The sequence below is a fragment of the Psittacula echo genome, assembly GCF_963264785.1.
Source record: "Psittacula echo genome assembly, chromosome: Z".
NCBI classification, from domain to species: Eukaryota; Metazoa; Chordata; class Aves; order Psittaciformes; family Psittacidae; genus Psittacula; species Psittacula echo.
Genome location: NC_137742.1, coordinates 10,644,166 through 10,667,981, shown reverse-complemented (window position 1 = coordinate 10,667,981; position 23,816 = coordinate 10,644,166). Strand labels below are relative to the sequence as shown.

The window sequence follows — 23,816 nt, the reverse complement described above, 5'->3', positions numbered from 1 at the left end:
TCTGGTGGGATCATGCTCTTAGTGTTTCAAGCTAAGCAGTGGCTTTGAGGCTGGTGGAGACACATGGGAGCACAGGTCTCATCTAAGTCCAATTCAGAATGCTTGACTACCATATCGGAGAGTCTGATATGACCCAGAAGGAAAGAGCATCTTGGCTTTTCATTCCCAGTGAATTGCCCATATACACTGTTGCCAGGTTTCATACAAAGCTCAGCACAACTGGGTCAGTGAGGGGTAGTGAGCTTAGGATTCATGCTTACGTGGGTGTAGCATCAGCCAATATGGGACACATTTTAAAGAAAAATGCCATTTGCGTATCAAGGGTAGGTTGCTGTTCCTTCTCTCACCTTGTCTTTTCTTTCCTGGGTGTGTGTCTGATCACAGATGCTATGAGAAAGACTAATTTGTGAAATTATGGGAGTTTGTTAAGATGCTGGACCTTGAAAGTAACATCTTCAGAAGTCACATTTCTAAAAGAACAGAGGGAAAGAGCTCACTGCCTAGAAATAGGGTTTGCAAACTCCACCTGCTACACCAGAAGGAAGCACCATGCGGAAAACAGGCACTGAAAAACTTCCTCCTTTTGGATGGACCCGAAGGTTGGTGTGCAAAGCTGGAATGTATAGTCCAGAATTACTGCAAGAGATGGGCACCCAAAAGCTCCCTTAGGTGATGGTGGAAGTAGCAGTAGTTCCTGATACTTGTAAAGCTCAAATACTAGGTTTTCTTGCCTCAAAGCCTGACGTGACTCGTGTATCCCCACCATGTTAGGAACTTTTCCTGACACACCAGGGCTGAGCAGGCCTCCCATCTACCCTGGAAGCAATCATGTTTTAGCCACTAGGGCCTCAGGATTCATAGCATCCAAGAGGGAGATGAACTGTTGATTCATGCTTAAGAAATTTGTCTGGGGACACAAGCATGGATGTTCCTACTGCAAATACAGTGCATTGGGATTTTTCACTCCAAGCCACTAAATAAGCGAAAGAAAGGGTTAAATAGGAAATCTGATGCTGTTCAGACCCACATGGTGTGACAGGACTCAGTAATAGCACAGAAATAGTCGTGGAGAGACCTACTGAAGGAAAAAGGCGCTTAGCAAAAGCCCTGATTGATCAGCTGAATGAGTAATCTGAGTTGGAGAAGAGCGTTAGTGCTTGTACCAGGCAATCAATAGACAGCAGAGAGTGCAGCTCCATTTAAAAGGATCAGATAGGCCTTAACTGCCTTGACAGGAAATGAAACCTGTAACCTTGTTTTTGAGTCAGGTGCTCTATGTGATATACACCCTCTTGAAACATTGGCATGTTGTCTCAGCACAGTGAATTTGTGATCAGTGATGGAGCTTCTGGTGTGAATGGGTGGAAGTTGCTTTGTATTTAGGGCTGTACGCATTTGCCTCCATGAATCTCCCTTTATCCCTCTATGTCTGAATACCAAAATTCACATGCCCTGCAAAATGCCAGCCTTTTATGCTGGAGACAGAGATAACCAATGAATTTGCAAGTTCCAGTCCAGAGAAATTACCCAGATTTAAGGTTTTGACTTCAATCTTATATCAGTCTTTGTTGCTCATGCCACAGAGAGTTATTAATCCAATCCTTTTCCTGCCAAGTTCAATGAGCATTTATTCACCTCTGCTGTCAGCAGAGCTGAACATGTTTCGTAGGAGTATGTACTCTTCTCTGCAGGTTCCTCAGCCACTCTCATCCTCATGAGGCATCTCTGCAGCTTATTTGTCCCTCAGAAAAGGCAGCCTTGGACATGTGCCCCCTACTCTTGCCTGTATGGTAAGGGGGGGGGGACATAGACCTTGCACTGGCACACCCTGGTAGGCATGCTGCTTTTGTACCACAAGTGGGGAAAAAGTACTCTTTTTTGCCTCTCCAAGGCAAATGAGATCTGCAATATATCAGCATATTCCACACACCACAGGGGAAGCAAAATGAATTCACTGTTCAGGTTCCTCACCAAGCAGTCTGGTAAACCCCTATTATTCAGGCATGCCACCAAATTAGTCACCAACATTTTCTCAACACCCTGGAGAATGTTTTTAATTGGTCCCTTTCCTGCCTTACTGGCTCCACGCTCAGCTTTTCCCTACAAGCCTTGGCTGGTGTTGTGGGATGAGACTGGGGCAGTTAGCTCCACTTTTGCAACTAATTGCTAACTCAACTCAACTGACTGCCCACAGGAAACAAGGAAAGACTTTGAATCAGAAAACTGAATGTGAGTTTATATGAAAGCCCCATCACCCGTGGGCTCCTATCCCTGCTGGAGTCAGAGCTGTATTAATAAGAGAACAGACACTGCATACCTATTTAGCTTTAGGACCTGAATTCTAGTTGTGATCCTGTGGTAAGAAGTTAAAAGAAACAGTCTGTCCTAAAAGAGAAGCTAATTTAAATCCCGTTTTACACTGAATACATAAAGTTTGCCATACTGTTGGCTTTAAGGTACATTTCAGCAGTAAATAAAACATATCTGAAAATTTATGCGAACAATATGCTGTTTAAAAATACAGTTGCAAAATGTTTCGCTTGTTTGTTTGGGTTTTTTTTAGTGAAGAAAGCATGTTCCCAAGAATCAATGTGAGATAAAAGAGAAAGCCACACAGGGCACATCACATATTGCCCGGAGGAGAAGCAGGAAAGGCAGCAGCACTTTCTGCTGTAGAGTGTGTTGGTCTGGTGAGTTGCCATCTAGGGAAACAGTGGTAACTCAGGCATGGTGTCAAGCTGGGCTGGACTAACACTAAATGATGGTGCTGCTTTTCTATCCCCACTGGTCCTCTCTACAGCAGCCTCAGTAGGAGAAAAGGTAGAAGGATAAATTCCCTTGCCTGGCACAAAGCACAGTCTTCTGGTCCATACAGCATCTGGGTGCAGGTTCAAAGTTCTCTGTCCTTCCTCTGCCTCAGCTGGGTCTCATCCGGAAGCTCCATGAGCATCTTCACGTGGCATTCTCAACAAGCTAGTGTGAATCAAGGTACATGCGTTTTACCCCTAGTGACTTTGGACACAGTGGGACACAGCTCATCCTGCCCTTGCAGTGTCCCTCCTTAGGAGGTGGATAGCTTACATACTTTGCTAGTAATTCTGCTATGCCTTTTGCAGCTGTCAGATCTGGGTTTCTCCAGCTGTATGATGGCCAGTCAGGCTGTTGCCCTGATTTTGCTTTTCCCTTTGTATCCCATATGCAGAGAAGCAGAGAGAGCTGGCTCGAAAGGGCTCCCTGAAGAACGGCAACATGGGAAGCCCAGTTAATCAGCAGCCCAAGAAGAACAACGTGATGGCACGAACAAGGTAAGGGACTGGAAAAGGACGCAGCTGAGCTCTAAGCTGCAATCCCTAATAGACTTAGAATGGGCAAGGTCATGTTCATCACTATTTGACTGCCGCCAGACACACTGGGAAAGCAGTGCTGGCCCTTCCTGGAGCTGGCAGGCCCCAGTGCTCTGTGCTGTGTTGCATCCCATGCCCTGGGGATTTGCAGGGACAGCTGAGCCCGGGACCAGTGGCAGTGCAGCCCAGCCTAGTCAAAGTCAGGGGTTTGATACAGCTGTCTTGCATGTTTTGGGTAGCCTCATGTAACACAAAAACCTGCCAGCTGGAGAGGGCACAATGCTGTTTCATGTAACACAAATTGGTTTAGAGCTTAGTTCTGCTTTGGCTGCTTTTATCACAGTAGTTCCCCTGCTCCTTTTTGATGTGACCCCATGCTGATGGACTTCATTAAGGCTTGTAAATAATCCATGTTTTTGCCATATGACTTTGCCATATACCTCCTCCACACTTTGAATAGCATGGCCATACTTTGCTGGAGCTGCTTTGACACATTTCTGTATGACAGTATCAAACAGTGCTGCAGACCACTGTGAACAAAGAGATTCCTAGCTGAATACTTTGTTTTAGAGTATTTCTATTTTTTTTCATGCAAGCTCCAGTACCCCAGTGTATGACTTACCTGCATTCAGGAGGCAGGAACCCCCCTGTGCCCATGGGACTGCATGCTTTGCATGCAAGTTAGAAAGGTGGCAAGTTTTAGTACAGGACCTCACTTAAAAAGACAGAACAATCTGCATGAATGCTGGGTGGTTACTGATGAATGGGAAAGTTGCATAGATTACCATGTATTAAGTAGAACAGGAGCTGCAGGTCAGACCCTCTCTGCATGCAGCACATCCAACAGATGAAGTTCCTTGTTCCCATTAATTCCCCAAACCCAAACTAGTAGTCATAAATCATGCCAGGACTTTGTCAAGTTTTATTCTGTAAGCCTCTGCAATGTTGGTAGAACATACTGCATTGCTTCCGGCTCTGAGTTTAGTTTTTGTGACCATACAAAGGAGCCAGGTGCTTCGCGGCAGCAAGAAATTCAGCAAATGCAGGGTTTTCCATGCCCACTGTTCCTCCTTGTCTTCCAAATACAAGCTGGAAGGACTTGGCTTCTTTTGGCAATAGGCTGTGTGCTAGCTTCCCAAGAGAAATCATAGCAGACTTGTCACTTGAGAGATTCAGAAGCACTGAAATTAGCAGAGGAAGATGGTAAGGGAGAGAAGATGGAATAAGAACAGCTGCCTACCTGTAAAATCAGTGACTTCTGCTTGGAGAGGCTGTTTCCGAACTGCTGATGAAAGAAGTGATTTGAGTGGGGAAGAGCAAAGCAGTGACAGTGACACCTATTGACCAAAGCTTTCCAGCAGGCAGCTAAGTTTTACTCCACTGGGGACATGTGAGCACTGTTCAGAAGACATGTAGACCCCTCCATAGCCAAGCATAGCCTCCCTGCACTAGCCTTGCTTTTCTTAGTTACTTTTCACACATCTTTTTAGAAGCATCCCTTGAGATCTGCAAAACAGAGGTTTGCAGCTACTGCTTTAGCCAGCTCTATTGTTCCCATATGGCTGGGAGGTTCTGGCACAGAGTCTCACCAGTCCAAGTACCTTCATCCCTCAGCTTCCTTGGCTTTCTGGGAACCAAGCTGTACCATGAGCACAGCCCTAGTAATACCTGGGAATGGTTCGGTCTCTCTTGCCACAGACAGGGCCACCCAAGGAATGCAGAAATGGCACAAGTTTGTTCAAGCAGCTTCTTTTCACAGTGTAACGGTTGCAGTATAACAGAAGATACACTGCAAAACATCCAGGTTATGTTTCAAGTCTTAACTGTTGGCCTTCTCTGGTCTCTGCAGGAGGAAAATAAAATAAATAAATATATAAATAAAGCCATTTCCGCCCCTGTAAGAATTCTGCTGTTCTCATCAAATATGTTTTCCTTCATTCAGGCAAACCACATTGCCTCTTCTAGTCTTTACTTCACCGCCTCCTCCTTCCCCAGGGCTTCTGTTCTTCTGTATTATCTGTATGGATTTCTAACATCCAGCCTCTAGTTCCAGGTTGACTTCACTATTCGTTCTTCTCCTGGAGCAAGTGCACAGCCAACCTTAGAGGTGAAAGGATCTGGATCAGTAACACACTCAGTCTCCCTAAAAGCAAATAAAATGTGACCAAGGTTGGGGTGATGCTGACACACATGCTTTGAGCACAGGCAGAGCCCGCACCACTTGGGCACAGCCAGATATTGCAGTCTACTCTGAGGATAACCTAAACTCAGATATATGTCATATTTCATGTTAAGTGAGCAAAGGCACTGAAACAAGGAGCTCATACTGGAACAGTTGCAGATGAAAGCAGCTACAACTGCTACCCAGCTTTGTTCCAAGGACAGTGGGAAATGAAAATAAGGACAATCAGGATGTGAGGGAAAGAAACATTATCACAGTTTTTGTCTGTTGCAGAAAGACTGAATTTCTGGGTTACTGAGGAGAAAAAAAAGATATTTCTCAACAAAAAGATGTAGTGATTTATTTATTTTATTTTATTTTTTTGTTAAATAGGTAGCATCACAAAAGGTTCTTCTCTTCGATCCCCTGATAGTGCTTTGTTCACTGTTGGTATAGTAACAATCATTAGTGAGTATATATGGACCAGAGACTTCAAAACTGGAGAGCAAGAATGGAAGTCAATACTTCTGATGATTGTATGGAAAGGCTGCTGCTGCCAGGTCACATCTTCTGTTTCACTCCTCTGTGCTTCTTGAGTTCCTTCCTATGTGCTTCAAGAGCAGAAGAATCATCCCAGTGCTATGAGAAGGGGTATTGAATTTTGCAAGTGGGTCCCATTTTCTTCAGCCCCCTGGTGCAGCAAGTTGGAAATAATGCATCAGTTTTTAAATTGATTTCTTTAGTCTTGTGTTTCAATCAACACAGTAAGAAAATACAAGTAGTCGTGAACCTATATATCTGCTTGGTGATAACACTTGATATATTGACTCTCTCTAACTTTACTCCTCTTCAGTTCCTGGCAGGCCTTTGTATTGCTAAGATTGTAATGGCTTCCTGAAATTTTCTGAGCAGAAGCAGGAAAACATTTCAGGTAGTTAGAGAGCAGTTGGAGCATGGACGAGATGGATTATCATCTTTAAATTTCTACCTCCCAAACTAACTGAAGCATCACTGTGCATCATTGTGTGTTGTTAAAGATCAGTCCTTCATCTGAGAGAGAACCCGAGTTAACCCACTTGAGTTGATTTTCATCGCTTTTGCAGTTCCCACCTGATGAACACAGAATGTTACTCCATTTTGTTTGTTTGATCTTATGTTAAATATGAACCGAAGTCTTTGTGCATTTCTGTGGGTCAAAGAACCCTGTTGTGATACCATAGATACCTAGATACCATTGTATTAATGTATTTTCCTTATCCTAGAAGCTCTGAAGCCTGTATTCCATTTTACACACTCTCTCAGGCAATTAAAGGTGCAAAGTCATTGTCAGCCTTTGTAACACTCCTGGTGAAGTGAAAGTCATTATAAAATAATGGGATTTGAAAAAGTGCTAGGCTGAGTGGGCTCTTATGCTGCACCCACCAGCTCGTATGTCTCATGTTTCTAAACTTAGGACTGAGACCTCAGAAGAGTTCAGTTGTGGGAGGCTAGATAGGGACTGAGGCAGAAAGACTACATCCCTGATTTCCAGCAGTAGAATAGCAGGAGCACTGAGCCTATGCCGTTCCCTAGGCAGCCTCCTTCTCCTATTTACTTATTGCTTGTGTCATGTACTCATTGCTAGAAAAAAATAACAACACAAAAACCAGCAATCTGATAAGACAGGCAGTGCTAGCTAGTTCACCAGAATGAAGAGTGGAGTGTCCCAATGTTTTATTTAACCAGGGAAGAGCACGTTCTCAGCGCGTATCCAGCATTCATCTGTGGGAAATTGCGCAAAGCTGCGCAGAGACACAGCTTGCTTTCTCTGATTTACACCTATTTAAACATCTTCGTTGATAAGGGAGGGCCTGCAATGAAGTGGGATGGGAAAAGCCTAACTATCATATAGCTTTACTGTAGACTGTGTGTGGGTACAGAGCTTTACTGTGTGGTTAATGGACATTTAATTGTTTCAGGCTCGTCGTTCCCAATAAAGGCTATTCGTCATTAGACCAGAGTCCAGATGAAAAGCCGCTGGTAGCCCTGGATACGGACAGGTAGGCAAAGTGCTAAGAAGACACTATACATTATGGGGCTAGAAAGTTTTCATGCCAGAGTGCAGCACTGAAGCCAACTCCTGCAGTTACCGCTTTTGTGGACCACTCATTTTGTTCCTTGCTGTGCCCTCTGACATATGCCATACCTGGTCTGTATGTGTAAACAAGTAGGAAGAGATGTGAGTAAGGAGCACTGTGATGAAAACATGAGGGTCATAGATGAAAGTTGCTTTCCAGGCCCCCTTGAAGTTGCTTTCACCCCACCTTGAGGTAACTTCTCTATGCCTCAAGGACAGTTTCACATGAGACAGATAGGTCTAACGAGGGAATACAGGTTTCTTTAACTGTTCTCTTCTGTGCTCTATCTTGTCCTTCCCTGCAGTGATGATGACTTTGACATGTCTAGATATTCCTCCTCGGGATACTCATCAGCTGAGGTGAGTAACACTCTCCTATGTATCTTTGCCATGAATGATAATAGTAGAGCATCCAGAAACAGCCTAGAGTGGCCTCGTACTTCCAGAAATGGCTACACAACAAATTTACCAGCAGTTGTAGACTGTGAGTCTGGAAGGGGCCATTGCAGAAACTGTGTCATGTTTGTTTCTTCCCTGGTGATCCTGTTGGCTCCATCCCCACACTTCTGTGGCACAGAGATCTGCCTGTTGGCTGTTTTCACAGCTACCTTTGGCTTCACTCAGGCTTTTCCCAGTTCTGCTTAGTCCTGTGGTGTTGGTTCGTGTGGTACAGAAGCATCAACTTGGCTGTCATGCCAGCTTAGCAGCCAGATGCTTGCCAAGGATACAAATAAAGGTTCTGAGGGTGTGCTGTGATTTCTAGTTCTTGGGGCAGTCAGGGTCACCCAGTGTGTGTTCATCCAGAGCAGAGACCAGATCAAATGATCTGGGCTGACTGTGGGCCCTGATAAAGTGTGGTTCACCCGGATCTGGTTAGACAGCTCTTGAAACTGAGATTACAAAGAGGCAAAAGGCTTTACCATCTTTCAAGTGCTATAGGGTGCCCCAGGCTGTGAGACGGGTGCCTCACTGCCAGTTGGTTTATTAACATTACTATTACATCAGTTTAAATCGAGGTTTGTCTTCGTTAAAAGATTATCCCACAATATAATAGTTTATCAACCTCTAGATTATCTCACTCTAGACATAGACATTCCTATTCTGGAAGAAGCTAGAATAGAAGGCAGCCTTCACCTGTGGTCAAAAACTGGAATTCTTTCATTGGTGGGGCAGCTGCTAATGATGTGGGAATACATTCCAGAGTAAGGGAGCTCCTTCATCTTCACCTTTTGACGATCAGAAGTCTCAAGTGTTTGACTGTTTGTCCCTTTGTCTGTAGCAGATCAACCAAGACTTGAACATCCAGCTGCTAAAGGATGGGTATCGGTTAGATGAGATCCCAGATGACGAGGACCTCGACCTAATCCCCCCTAAATCGGTCAACCCTACCTGCATGTGTTGCCAAGCCACCTCCTCCACCGCCTGTCACATCCAGTAGTGAGGCCGGCAGGCTGTGATCAATGCTTTCCACTATAACTGTAAAACTTAACAGCCATTGCTTCCTCCTATGGTAGGACGTGCACCTCTTTGTGTTCATGGAGCCAGGAGAAACCAAAAAATTCATTTTATGATTGGTTGATAAGTTATTTTAAATTATGGCTAAACAAAAGTTGCTCAAAGCGCCAGGCAGTGCCTGGCAAAACTGACTGGTCTGGAGAGTGAATGCAGAGTTGTCCAGAGATACCTCCTTGGTTTGTGTAGGCACTGGGGATGTTTTGTAAGGTGTCTGTTACAGAATGGGAAGGGTCAGATGGGGCTGCAGGTAATTGCCCCACCAAAAATAATCCATCTGCAAGATCAGGGGTGAGACTGAGGAGTCAGGAGGTTTTACTAGTGAGAGGATGTCGGATTTTAGTTCACTCACTAACCTTGTTTCACATGGCAATGATACTGGGGCGCAGGAATGAGCAGAGCATCCTTTCTCATGGCAAGGCTAGCCAGGACTAGCATGGCACAATTTGTCCACTTGTAAAGAGGACAAATAGGTAGCATTTCACTGTGAGTCAGTACTAACTGTCGTGTCACATATCCAGTGCAATCTACCCTTAGCTTCACATCAAATTATCACCAAACACATGCAATTTGATTTGCAATCCTTTGGGGAATCAGTCCTTGCCTAGGAACACCATACTCCTGAGTTCAGTCCAGTCACGTATACTGACTCCAGCCTTTAATTCCCATGAGACCCATCTGTTTCCAAAAATCTTAAACTTCATTCGACTAAGAAGAAGTGAGTCCTGCATGAGACAGGTCTGGAGCTGGACAGCCTGAAGGCCAGTGCTGGAAAAGCTACTTAAAGAAAGCACACTTTTACAGTACTCATCTATTGATATTCTCTTGATTCAAGCGCCTCTTGGTGCCTGTGGGAGAGATTTGTTAAGGCTGAAGGCATCTGTGTGCTGGCTTCAGACTTTAGGGGAGTTTTCAGCAACAGCAGGATTATGAGCAGCTTCAGCTGAAAATAAAAACCCATGAGAGGAAACTACTGTTTATCCATTTCTGCCCACCTGTGAGCCAGGCTTGCTCTGTGTTAGAGCTGTCCCATATCAGGAGCAATTGTGTTTACTTGTTGCTGGAATAGTCAGGAGACTTGGCATTACATCTGCTGGACTGGATTGCCAGTTCACCAGCAGATTGTTCTGGATGCAGCATAATTTCTGGAATTAGGAAATATATCCTCTCCTGGCTGGTCTTACACTGCTGGCTTCAGCATGTGTGGGGCTCAGGCAAGGGATGGGCTGGTATTTTTCTCCATGTTGAAATCTTTTGCCACAACTGTGTGATTTTCTGCCCTGCCAGGAGGAAGGACTGCCTGCCTTGGGTCGTCACTTGCTTTATTGCCTGGGGAAGGGAAAAAGCAAGGGCAATCCTGAGCTTCCCATCAGAATTCCTGAGTCACAAGGCAGAGCCTGAGCTCCATCCCTGCAGACAGATTCCCCCATCTGAAATCTGCATGAAGTGAGCTGAGTCTTTAAGAAGTCCTCTTCATGGTTAGGAGAAGATTTATTTGACATCCTGTGGTTTCAGTCTGTGCGGTGTGAAGCACAACACCATCCACCGTGTGAGCAAAAGAGCAGGCACACAAGATTTCTGGGCTCTGTTGTTCACTAGCTGGTATGGAAAACTGTTAAAGCTATGTTTGGCCCCCCATCCCTTAAATAGCATGCTGCCACCCTGGCTCCACAACACAGAAAGAGGACTCAGTGGTGCTGTTTACCAAGCATCCCTGCCTCCTCATGCAGAAGTGCTGCTTAACTTCCCAGCTCCTCTAGGAAGGGTGTTCCTCAAGTAAATTCCTCTCCCTTTCACACCACCTGGTAATGCTGGGGGGAATATATAATAGGTTAGGATGAGGTTAACAAGTTGTCTGGACTTGGGGGGAGAGCTCTAACAACACTGTGTAGAGAGAAAAGATAAAAGAGAAAAAACATTCCTTAAGGAGTCTTTTTAATGGGGATTGTAGTCAAAACCTAACAGAAACACCATGGTCAAACCAAACCCTGTAGGACGTGACCGAGTCTGTTTAAGTCATCACTCCTCTCAAGAAGGACTCTGCAGTTCAGCATTGGTACCATGCAGTATTTTACATCACATTTATCCTTCTAGGTCAGTCTCTGTGCCTTCCAGCCGGGCTGCACACACTGCGCCTTTCCCACAGCCCTTGCTCAGGAGCATTTCGGTGTGCCTGCTAGAGCAACAAACCATCTGTTTACATGGGTCAGCCATGGAGGGCTGCAGGTCCCACAGGTCTCTGTCACGCTGCCATTGTGTTTGATCTAAGACAGAATGAGGCTTGCTGACACTGTATCTCCCAGGGTTAACACCTCCCCTCCGACGGACAGACCTTCCCTGATAACCCCATGGCACAATGACCAAGTCCTTTTAATGCCCCCATTGCTCGTTTTTGCCTGCCGTGTGCCCTGAGGCATTCCTCAACCCTGCGACTGCCCTCAGCCCTTTGCATTGTGTAATGTGCATCTACTTCTTGCACAACCCTTTAGGGAGGGAGATGAATTTAAATGTTACAGCCAGTGCTTTCACCAAATACAGACCAAAGCACAGGCCAAGTGTTTTTCCGTGCACACACAGGAGTTGGTTGCACAAATAGCTGTTTTGGCATGACAGTACAGGACCATAAAATGGCAATTTTTTGGCTTCTCCTCTCTATGCTTTGTGTTCGTATATTTTATCAGGGGGATAAAGTAGAAGGGGTGGGGAAAAGTAGTTACCTGTGTAGGGTTGTTATCAGGAAGGCTGAATGGATTAAGGCAATGCACATGTGGCTATCATAGAAAATTGAACACTAACCCTTCTGAACCACAGCCCCTTAAGCAGGTTACAACCATGTGGCATGTTTGTTGGCTCATTATGGAATGTGGTGGACAGCCTGTCAGTCTGTATTAATGGCAGATAAGGCTGGCTCTCCCTATCTGGTCTCATCTCATGTTCAGACCTTTGCTTCTGCCAGGTTTTCTGTGTGCCCTCAGTGCAGGTTATGCTGTAGTGACTTTGTGGGAAGGTGTACAGATACATGGCCATTCTGGCGCTGCTCTCCTTAGACCAGTCTTTGCTACCTTGGCCTGGAAAAACAGAGTATAAGCCCTGACTCTCTGACATAGTATTATAAAGACCTAAAATCTGCAGAGCTGCTAGGCACTCTCCTAAATGCAGGTTGCATGCAAAAAAGCAAATTATTCTGTGTTCCAGTCTTTGCACCAAACCATATAGTCTTCTCAGGCCCCATTTTCAGGCCAAAGTTGTACAGAATACCAAGGAGAGGAGCACAATGAAAGACATTGCTGTCCATCTAAATTACCATGCAAATAGGACTTAAGGATATTGATCTGGTGTCTTCACAAAGGAGCTTGCATTTGATTCCTGCTAAAGCCAGACTGGCTTTTTGTTAGGACTTTATGTAATTTCAGTCACGAAATTACTCAAGTTTAAGCAAAGTTCCTTTTATCACATGATAATTTTGCTCTTTAATGTAAGCTGGCTTTGAACTCCAGTGTCTCAGCACTTATCTCTTGTCCACAAACTCCCCATTTCCAGATGTCTGTGTGAGGAGGAACATCCTCCTAATGTTGAGGAAGGTCTTTAGATGTCATGGTTTAGTCATGGTGGTTGTAAATAAACTTTGGCTGAAAGGAGGCTGATGTTCAGGCAACCACCCTTAAGGCTCGCTTGATGTCTTACTGGACATATCTTGAATCCAGCCCTTGGAAGAGCCACTGGATCATATCTGATGTTGCTACACATCTACCCCCAACATGTATGCTTGGTCACTGTGTCTGCTATGCTATTCTGGATGTCTTGCCTGCAGATGCCTTGTGACTGCAAAAACAGGTGACCAAGCCTGCTGCATGAACTTAGAAAGGGACTTCAGGATGCTCCCCCATGGGCAGGATGGACTCAGCTGCTTCTGGTTTGTCTTTCCAGCTCCTTTCCCAAAAGGAAGCACCCACTTGGCTCAGCTGCGTGCTGGCTGGCACACTGGTCCATGATACTGAGCAGAATCATTTCCTTTCCATGCAGAGTATGTCCTCAGGCTGGCCTGCAAGATGTACAACAGCAGGCAGGAGGCTTGAAAAGTACAGCTCCCTATGTGTGACTCAACAGAAACATGAAGATGCTTTTGAAGAAAGGAAGGACCCAGCTGGGCACCAGATGGAACAACAGGAAAGGGAAAACAAGCAGTAACTAGAAAGGTTGCCAAGTGCTGTCTTGGCCTAGGGCAGATCCCAGTTGTCCCAGTTAATCTATCTCAGTGCAGTGCTGAAACCAGCAGGGAGAAAAGCTCACTTTCAGATGCACACACCAGAAACACCATGTGCCCGAGCCAGCACTGCAGCCAGATACAACTGTGGAGAGTCTGATGGACTGTTAGAGCACAGGAATGAGATCTGGTGTTCCTTGCTGCTGTTGGCACATGGTAAACATTTGCTCTAACCACAGGCAAGTCACGTACCCTCTTGATGTCTGTTCCCTTCTACAGCACAGAAGGGAATGGACAGGAAACCTGCCTTTCGAAGATGCTACCACCACCCTGCATGGATGTTGCCAAATGTGTGACAGGAATCACTGGTAGGATAGCTCTGCCAGATGTAAAAAGCATGCTATAGACATTTTATGGATATTTTCAAAGCACTAATTTGCTTTCCTCTGTTTATCAGCTTCTGGTGTTGCTTGCATGTGCCAGAAGGCTGCAGGGTAGAAGTTAGTAGAGAGATTAAATATTTGGCATCATGTGTTTCCCAGTTATCTGGAAACTGGCTCTTGCACAACTGGCTTCTTAAGCTCCATGATGGCACAGAGAACATGTAAGAAGATTTGGCATCCCAACAGCTCTATCCCTTGCTAGTAGAATTAAGGAATTTAGGAGAACAACTGGGATAGAGAGTGCTCACAAGAGGGAAGAGAGCATTGAAGGGCTCAGTTGGCAGTTTCACACTCTTACTTTTAGCATCCATGTAACCATCTGAGGGTATAGACTGGCAGTTTTGCCTACGCTCCTTCACTTTTCCATTCTTTAAGGCTCACATAGGCTCACATCTACATTGATGGGCAGTGCCACAGGGCAAGCTGGGCTAGGTTGAGTATAAGGGGAACGCGTGGAAAGGTCTTGATTTTAAGGTGTTTTTCACCTCTAGGAGGACACTGCATCCTTGTCACTTCCTTTCACAGCTCTCCTGTGAGAGGACTTGCTCCAAACCTTGGATATCTCATTAGACAAAGCCACATCTGTTACAGAGCCACACGAGCCCTGAAGGAGAAGGACCAGGAATTTAGCATAGAGGAAATGGTTGTGACCTGGAATTACCTACAGAAGATTAATGCAGGTTTCTCACAGGTGCTGGCATCCATATTTTAACTCCCTGTATTATGCAGCTGAGCTGAGGCATTGCTCCCAAAAATCTACAGCTACATCCCCTCTTTTGCCTGCCTTGACATTGGTGGCAATCCCAGGACCACAGCAGCTAAATGGTGGCTGAGCAGTCCTTTGACAGCTTGCAAGGGAGGCAAAAGCCAGGGACTAATTGAGATTACATGGAGCAGAGCATCATGGTCCATGCAGACAGTGGCAGGACAGGTTGCAGCTTTTGCTGATTGTGCCTGGTGTGTGCAGCCATTTCTATAGTAAAAGATGGTGATACAGGTGGTGGTGGGACTGCAACAGGGAGTGGAAAGTACAAAAGAGGCCTCATTATGTCACTGGAAACCAGCACAGTAAGCACCAGGAAAAGAAAAGGCCAACAAAATGCCATGCTGAGATAAGTCCAGTTACTTGCTGAGATGTTTGCCCTCCTGGAGCAGCATTCCCATGCTAGTTGCCCATCCAGCTGCCCCAGGTGAGCTCATTGGAAAGCACTGCTGTCCACCCAGGTTGCCTTCTTGCTTCTGCACCCCAAAAAATGCTGTGAGTCCATTTGTTACCCACCTTCCTCAAGCCTGCATGATTTGGGGGACGCAAAGATGTAATACAGACACATGGAGAGGGCTGGAAAACTTAGACAACCTCTTCACAGCAGCCTTTATAGGTTTTGTCATCTTCACCTCCATCCCCAGCTCACTGACTTCTTTGCTCATTTTTTTACGTGGAAAACCTGCAGTAGCAGCTGTGTTCATCTTGTAGCTGAGACAAACCCAAACATCAGACCAGTGGGAGATCCAACAAGCGTGATGGTGGGTGAGCCAGGGAGCAAGCTGGGATTTTCTCTTCGCCCTCCTGAAGGCTGTGGAGCTGAGGGTTCACCAGGCCCATGTGAAGACTTGGTGTGATGCAGCAAACTGAGCCAGCCACCTTCACCCTCGACGTTTCGGAGATGCAGAAGGTCTGGGACCCACAAACCAGGTCCCAGTGATGACAGTGCATGTACTGTCATGGTGCAGGCTGCAGACCTGCAGCAGAAGCACGGGAGGGATGCCTGTGGGCTGTGCTGAGGCCCACAGGATGCTGTAAGGCTCGCTGGTAGGGCTGTCGTTCTTTAGGGAGAAAGACTCTTGCAGAGGATGAAGTCTTTGCAGTGGAGTAAGTTCAGAAGGTTGCTCTTTTTCCCCTCCCTTTTTGCACATTTTTAAACCATTTTTACTCCTTCCACAGAGGTTATTGAACCTTCAGTTTAATAAGGGAAACGAGCCACCATTAAAAAGCTTTTTGAAGGGTCTGAAAGCAGGTGCTGCTTGTATGCAGAGCTGGTCTGTGCTGAACATGCAGCTTCCAGACCTCACTCTACATCCTGTAGCTGAGTCACCACGTGTGCTGTGCAGTGTTGGGGTAGGAGAGTCAGTGCTGGCCATCATGCCAACCAGCCACAGCTTCCCAAACTGAAGAAGAATCAAACCAAGAAGTGGAGGAAGGAGCAGCAATGGTAGGATAGCTAGTTGTCACAGGTAATCTTTGGTATCCGTGTCCAGTGGTTAGTCCTAGAATTGCAAGCCTTGTTATATTGCACATGTCCTTCCCATCTCTTTTCTCAAAGCAGCCATTGCCTTTCCTCCTCCCTGCCACATGCACTAGTGATGAGCATCAGAGGCAGTTGCACCAAAGTGACTCAGTCCAGTTCTGCATCCCCCTCTCCCATCCGAACCCAAGGCAGCCTCAAGTAGTTGTTGGCCATCATCTAGTAACCCCGCTTGGGTTTCTTTCCTTGTGTACCATAGCTTCATGCACACCCTAGCAGGGCAGTACAGGAGGCTCTGACCATGTCCCAAGAAGCTTCCTTGCCCCCTGACAGCACCTTGCAGACATGCACCTTACTGGGAATGTACTGGGTCGATGCTGATGAGATCTTGCACTGCTCATCTCGTGTAGTTGGCAGCTGATGGGGATCCACTGGGGGAAGCTGGCAGAAAGTGGCTGCTGTCCTTTTTCTTTTCTTTAATGAAGAAGAGGGGGATTTTTCTGGCATTGTGATTATAGTCCACCTTTCAGTGGCCAAGTTCAGGGCTGCATTAATAATTGGGGATCATTGGCTGTCCAAGCAGGTATGGAGCTTCACGCCAACCTTAACGGCAAATGTTGCGGCTGTATCCAGGGCCTGGATACAGGCAGGGTTTCTCTCATGCTGGCAAAGTGCTTTCAGGAGGCTCCAGACAGACATTTACGGGAGGCAGGGAAACTGCACTCTGAGTCCGGATCAAATCTGCACCTCCATTTCATATCCTCAGCTTGGGAAGAATTCAACCCAAGCAAATGCTTCCCAGGTCTCCTTTCCCTGTGCAGTGCCCAGGGGAGGGGGTGGTGGGATGCATTTCAGGATCACCAAAGGAGAGATCCTTTTTGGATGTGTTGAATGGAAATATCTTTCAGGAGGAGAAACCTTCTGACCTTTGCGTTAGTATCAAGAGCAGGAGATGGATTTTCGGCTGTCCTTGCATATAGTGAAACATAGCTGAAACAGCCGAATGCAAAGTAGAGTTAAATGTAGGGTTTGACCTGAGTAACCTTTTAATTAGGAAGATAAATTTGTCGTAGCTTGACCTTAGTCCGTGTTAGGAACCTGCTAATCATTTGACATGCAGAGCGTATTAATGCTGCACTTAACTTGGCCATTGGTTTTATTAGCTGGTTTGGGGAGATTTTTCACTCCCCAAGCATCAGTCTGCATCTTGTAAAGGTTTTCTTTTCTCTCTTTCTTTCTCATTCAGAACATGTAGCACACTGTTGTACTTCTGTTCCTGTCTGCGTAGAGTATTGCCTTAAACAGATCATTTGTGTTGTGGTTTGTTTGGGGTTTTCTTTTTTTCTACCATCAGTTTTATGCATTAATTTATTTTTAAAAATGTGGGTTGGTTTTGGTTTTTTTTTTCCCCAAAATCATGAAACATGTATAATATTTTTTTTTTAACATTTCCATTGCAGTATTTATCATTGTTACTGGTTGTGTGTAGTGTAACAGAATTAATGATATTAAAAAGCATACATATGAAAACCAGCCTGCCAGCCTTTCTCATTGGAGCGAACCGCGGTTAGAGGATACGAACTGCACCATCTCCCTTGGCCCCTGGCAGTCACGGATACTGAAATCAGGGGGTGCCAGCCCTCATGCCTGTGTGTCTGGGCTGTGACAGAAGCAGAAGTGCTGTATCTATATGATATCAATGGGTAAAATAACCTTTTCTCCAGCATTGAAGCCATTTTGGTCTCCCAAAGCTGTTGGCACAAAAGCCAAGCGCTGAATGTGAAGTCCAACACCTGGAAACCCCAGGAGACAGCCATAAGGGAGGCAGTGGCGCATGCTGACAGTCTGTGCAGTGCAGGATTAATCCCTCCTCAACAGGGAGGCTCGGAGACCACATCTCTGCAGAGTGGTGCTGCCCAGATAATAGAATCGTAGACTTACAGAATGGTTTGGGTTGGAAAGGACCTTAAGATCATTAAGTTCCAACCCCCTGCCATGGGCAGGGACACCTCACACTAGACGGTGTCATGGTTTAAGCCCAGCCGGTAACTCAGGATCACACAGCCGCTCGCTCACTCTCCCTCTTCTTCCTCCCCCCTGCTACCAGAGGGATGGGGAGGAGAATCAAAAGAATGTAACTCCCATGGGTTGAGATTAAGAACAGTCCAGTAACTAAGGTATAACACAAATCACTACTGCTACCACCAATAATAATAATGATAAGGGGAATAACAAGGAAAGAGAATACAACTGCTCACCACCCACCAACCAATACCCAGCCTGACCAGAGCAGTGATCCAGCCCGTCTGGGTAACTGCTCCCAGTTTCTATACTAGGCATGACATGCTGTGGTATGGAATACCTCTTTGGTTAGTTTGGGTCAGGTGTCCTGTCTTTGCTTCCTCCCGGCTTCCCCTCCTCCCTGGCAGAGCATGAGACTCAGAAAGTCCTTAGTCAGAGTAAACATCACTGAGCAGCAACTAAAAACGTCGGTGTTATCAGCGGTGTTCCCAGGCTGAAAGTCAAAAAACACAGCACTGCACCAGCTACTAAGAAGGAGAAAAATGACTGCTATGCTGAACCCAGGACAGTACCCAGCTGCCCAGCTCCACCAGCAAACAGAGCAGGGCTCTGCAGCCCTTCAAGGGGGTAAAGGGGTTGGCATCCAGCCTGCCAAGATGGATGGTCATATCCAAGGACATGCAGCAGAAGGGCCAGACGCATGAACAGAGCAGGGCTCTGAGTTGGCATTGTGTGACAAGCCAGGTTTCTGCAGGGGATTCCGCTCCACTCCCTAGCTCAGGGAAAAGCAAACCCACTTCATGCACATCCCTCCCTGGCATAACCCAGCTGCCTCTCTGCAGCTGAGGTGGATGAGGATCGCTCACTGACTGCAGAACCCATCACTCGGGACACAAGAGCAAACAAACCACACAGGATCGCCTGAATTCAGCTTTTTAATTAAAAAGGAGAAACACAGCAGGCAGTAATTCCCCTGTCTACCCCAAGAGCCATGGGTACCACTGTGCCTGGTGATGTGCCCTGGCATTGGTGCGGTGCTGTGTGCATGGAGCTGGGTTGCTGCAGTATTTCCAAGGAAACATGGAAGAGAGGGGCTGGAAATGTCACAATCACTGTTTGTGCACCTCCCAAAATAAAATTATCTTGACTAAGACCAGCTGAAACAGTTTCCTACCATTGTTAAGGTAATCGCCTGCAGGAGGGGAGGAAGCAGGGGCCAGAACAAAGCCAGGACGGTGCAGCCTGTGGAGGGCTGCAGACGGTAATTGCTGTGCCCCAGGCTGGAACCAGCACGCAGCCATAGAACTGACACAGACACCAAATACCCCTGCTCCTGTGTTATGACATCACTGATGACACAAGCACCACCCTGGGCTGGCAGAGCACTGAGTGCCACCAGCCCCATTCCCTCTCCTGCATTGGCTGCAAGTCCCCAGCCCCGTGCAGTGCAGCACATCCAGGCGGGGCATCTCCTGCACATTCTGGCATTCCGAGAGCTCCCACCCTGGCAGGCTGCTGCACCATGTTCCTCTTCTCCAAAAAGCACAAGACCCCCGTCAGCACTTACACTGACTCCTACCGCCCACCATACTCTGTCAAAAAGGCCATATGTGACAAGGGGCTGCTGGAGGCCAGGAAAGAAAACAAGTTCCTAACACAGGTAAGAGCTGTATGAGGAGGAAACCTCAGCATTTCTGCCCCTGCGCAGCTGTGGATGCTCAGGGCCAGGCAGGACAATGGCTCAGGGACTCATGGGGTGCTTTGCTGCATGTGTGTAATGGGGGTGGGAGGGTTGTGCTCCCTGGTTAGGACAGAGTTTGACACTCAGAGTCTGTGCTTGCTGCTGGCTCCTTGTCTCCTGGAGCTGCACCCTGCAGTGGCTTCAGGCTCTTCGGGCTGGCTGTCACCTGTGCAAGCTCTCACACTGCCCATCGGTGGGTTTCAGAGTGAACAGTGTCTGTGGGACATGTATCTTTCCCCACACGTGTCAGTGCCTGTAGTTGTACAATGCAAACTGGCTCATCTGTTGCAGCCTCCTTTGCATGTGCATTATGATAAGGGAGCCAGCAGAGGGCACAGAGAGGGATGCCACCACTGTGCAGGGACAGAAATGGCTCCTTGAAACCGGGCACCCATCTGCCCAGCAAGACCCCAGTCCTCTTGGGCTTGCCAGCTGTAGGACATTGCTTTGGCCCTGTAACTCCCTTCCCAGCCTCTGCTGGCCATATACTTATCAGTCCCAGTACGCCCACACCATGTCCCACTCTGCAAAGTGCCCGGATGCCTATGGACACCCTGGGTGCAGGGGGAAAGGACTCAGTGATGCCAAGCCGTAGAATCATAGAATGGTTTGTGTTGGAAAGGACCTAAAGATCCTTCAGTTCCAACCCCTGCCATGTGCAAGGACACCTCACACTAGATCACGTCCCCAGTTCTGGGGAGCAGGGATCCTGGGAGGTGGGATCACAGTGTTGCTATGACCCCCGTATCCACCACTGTGAAGGGAGTCTTGGTGCTCGGATCTCCATAATCGGCTTCACTGTGTGCCCTGACGTGTGAAGGCAGACGCTGCCGCACGGCCGGGGTGCCTCTCCTCACTTGCTGCTGTCTGCAGGGATTAACGATGCCTCCGGAGCCAAGCCCCACAATCCAAGTTCCGCCCGATCTGAGGGCAGCTATGCGGGAGTACTACAAGAGCACCATGTACCCTGCTGCCTACAGTCCTGGGAACTTCACATCCAAAGGTACTGCCAAGGTCACAGCTGTGCCCCAGTCACACAGGGCACATCCCCATTGGGTCAGGGGGATCAAGGTGCACACAGCGGCTCTGTTCATCCCCTTTTTAGATCTCTCATCCCCTCCCGCAATGGGAAAGGGATCCATGCTCAGCATCTGCACTTGTGGCTTTGTCGTAGCCGCCTGTTCCCATCACTGCACTGAGACTATCCCTGTCCCAGCCATGCCCACAAGTACCCAGGGTTCTCCCCTTCTATAGCCCCTAAATACCCCCTGCTGGTAGGTGCTGCTTGGGGGGACCCCCTCTTGGTATCCCACAACCCCCAGGGACCAAGGCTGTCCCCAGCACCACTGGACACTGCTGTCTGTCACTTCCGCATTGCAGAGAAGTACAGGCCAGTTTTTGTCAATGAAAACAAATACATGTCCTGGAGAACAAGTCCGAGCACTACAGCCTGGAGTATGGAATCTTCTTCCCTCCCTCTCCTGCCCAAGGTAGAGTCAACTCCTCCTGAGTCCACAAAACTGGAGCCACATCAGGTCTGCTGGACCTCAGGCTCTGCAGCAGAAGGGTGGCAATCCTGACAGGGCTGTCATTGCTCCTTGCAGGAGACAAGGATGAACACCTTGCTGTACAGCATACCCGTGATGTGCCCCCTGAGACCCACCTGCCTCAATCAGTATGGTAATTACCCTCTCCCTGTCCCTGTACTCCGGCTGTAGTTGTGCCTGTACCATGCCAGTGTCCATTCAGCTGACAGGCTGGCTGCTGCTTCTACCACTCACCTTCCCTCACCATCCCCCTGCTTCAGAGAAGGTGGTGGTTGCTGACATGCTGCACAGGGTGCCAGTGTACACCGTGACAGGGAGGATACCCTTCCAGAGCTACTACATCCCCTGCTCTGGGCGCCACTGCTGCCTGCGAGGGATTGACTACTACCTTGATGGGACACCCATCACCAGAAGGAAACTCTTTGCAATAGAAGAGGATGCTGTAAGGTTTGGATGGCTTTGCTTGGGATGGGATGGGATGTGATGGGATGGCTTGGGGTAGGAGGGGATGGGATGGGATGCCTTAGGATGAGGTATGTTAATCATTAAGGGGGCTGGAGCATCTCCCATACAAAAACAGGCTAGGAAAATTGAGGCTGTTCAGCCTGGAGAAGAGAAGCTGCGTGGAGACCTCAGAGCAGCCTTCCAGTATCTGAAGGGGGCCTACAAGGATGCTGGGGAAGGACTCTTCATCAGGGACTGTAGTGACAGGACAAGGGGTAACGGGTTCAAACTTAAACAGGGGAAGTTTAGATTGGATATAAGGAAGAAATTCTTTACTGAGAGGGTGGTGAGGCACTGGAATGGGTTGCCCAGGGAAGTTGTGAGTGCTCCATCCTTGGCGGTGTTCAAGGCCAGGTTGGATGAGGCCTTGGGTGACATGGTTTAGTGTGAGGTGTCCCTGCCCATGGCAGGGGGTTTGGAACTAGATGATCTTAAGGTCCTTTCCAACCCAAACCATTCTGTGCTGCCTTGGGTTTGAATGGGTTTGGATGGACATGACCTCCCTTGTTCTCAGGGCCACCGCTCACTCTGTTTCCTCTGTCTCTTGCAGGACCATCCCGTGCCACCATCAGAGGCCCAGAGCAATTTTCTGTGCCAGTGCTCATTGCCACCAGCCGTCCTCGCAGTGCAGGATACCTAGGTGCATACAGCTTCAGTGGGGCACTGCTCCATGCTAGTTGCCCTAGGGAAAAGCCTGTCATTTGTAACCAATGCCAGCCAGCCACTATCTCTCTCTTCATTAGGGTTTCACACACAATTCCTCAGAGGGTTATTCTGGGGACAATGACGCAGACTGCCTAGCCTGAGTGGTAGCAGGTCTCACCACGGTGTCCATGCAGGCAGCAATGCAGCCACTGCACTTCCATTTCTCACGCTCAGTGGATGTGAGCAGGGAGGGCAGGACACCCTGGTGCTGGGCTGTGGACTGTATGGCACCCCAAATCTTGCCTGGCTGCACATAGCTTTGCATCTCCTTGGTTTTGGGACCACATCAATTTTTCTTGCGCCATTATTGTATTTTCTGTTGTCACTGTTTGCTCTTTTCATCCAAGAACCTGTTCCCTGCTCATGCTGCTCATTCCATGGTAATCAGCCCTGTCCTTTACCCCTGCAGGTCCAGCAGCACCTTTTAATCCTTGCATGTTTACCTTTAGGATGTCTCCATTGCTGAGGCAGCTATTTCAGCACTGGGAAAGCAGTGAAGGAAGAGAGGAGGCTGTTCAACCATCACTCTGCTACTGCGTCTGTACCCCAAGGGCAAAAATTAGGCCTCAGGCTTTGCAGAAAATGTGATTGGCTTTGAATTCGTGTGCCCAGAAACTAAAAGCAAATGAGAACAAAAAGGAAGCACTGAGTTCTCCAAAGCTGTCCCTCAGCCTGAGACTCAGAGAGAGGTTTCTCAAGGTCTCCTCCACTAAGAAACAGGAAGATTTTCCTGGACTCTATCCCTGGTGGTGTTCAAGGCCAGGTTGGACAGAGCCTTGGGTGACATGGTCTAGTGTGAAGTGTTCCTGCCCATGGCAGGGTGTTGGAACTGGATGATGTTAAGGTCCTTTCCAACCCTAACTATTCCATGATCCTATGACTGGCATAGCTTCTTTTTTCTTCTTCCTCACTGGAGTTTTTTCCTCCCATGGCTGATAACATTCTCTGCTTTCCTAGGTGGAACTCAAGCTTCTTCGCACATACAGCAGGAGTCCAGAGAGCCAGCTACACCATCCACCCCGAGTTTGTGTCCGAGGATCTGTATATTCCTGCCTATTGAAGAGCAAAGAGGAGCTTTCATTAAAACTGGCTCGAACAGGAGTTCCCCTCTTGCTCTCTCCTACAGCCTGGGCAAGTTCCTAGGAATGAGGGATAAACTTCAGGGAATGCTTCCACAGCCCTCAGGGGCTGGTACCTGCCACCATTCGCAAGCTGGAGACCAAGAAAGCACGCACAGAAAAGCTCTCAGAGCACAGTAACACAGACAGAAAATA

General features: G+C 47.6%; 2 protein-coding genes across 3 annotated transcripts in view; both read left to right on the top strand.

Annotated features, from left to right (window-relative positions):
• The window catches only part of FAM219A (family with sequence similarity 219 member A), an 89,216-nt gene extending 78,941 nt beyond the window's left edge, over positions 1–10,275 (top strand). Inside the window, exons 3-6 of one of the 2 annotated variants that reach the window (XM_080636554.1) lie at positions 3,203–3,305; positions 7,464–7,544; positions 7,927–7,981; positions 8,904–10,275. In XM_080636554.1, the coding sequence (XP_080492680.1) occupies positions 3,203–3,305; positions 7,464–7,544; positions 7,927–7,981; positions 8,904–9,059 (395 nt within the window). In that variant the 3' untranslated portion in view covers positions 9,060–10,275. Of the gene's footprint in view, positions 1–3,202; positions 3,306–7,463; positions 7,545–7,926; positions 7,982–8,900 lie in introns of both variants that reach the window. The other variant, XM_080636553.1, reaches the window with a different exon arrangement.
• A 9,292-nt stretch (positions 10,276–19,567) lies between these two features.
• Positions 19,568–23,602, top strand: SPMIP6 (sperm microtubule inner protein 6; the record flags this gene model as incomplete). Its single annotated transcript, XM_080637343.1, has 6 exons — positions 19,568–19,705; positions 20,660–20,789; positions 20,892–21,014; positions 21,594–21,780; positions 22,388–22,477; positions 23,500–23,602. The coding sequence occupies 6 exons, from the start codon at positions 19,568–19,570 to the stop codon at positions 23,600–23,602; spliced, it is 771 nt and encodes a 256-aa protein (XP_080493469.1).
• Between the last annotated feature and the right edge of the window lie 214 nt (positions 23,603–23,816).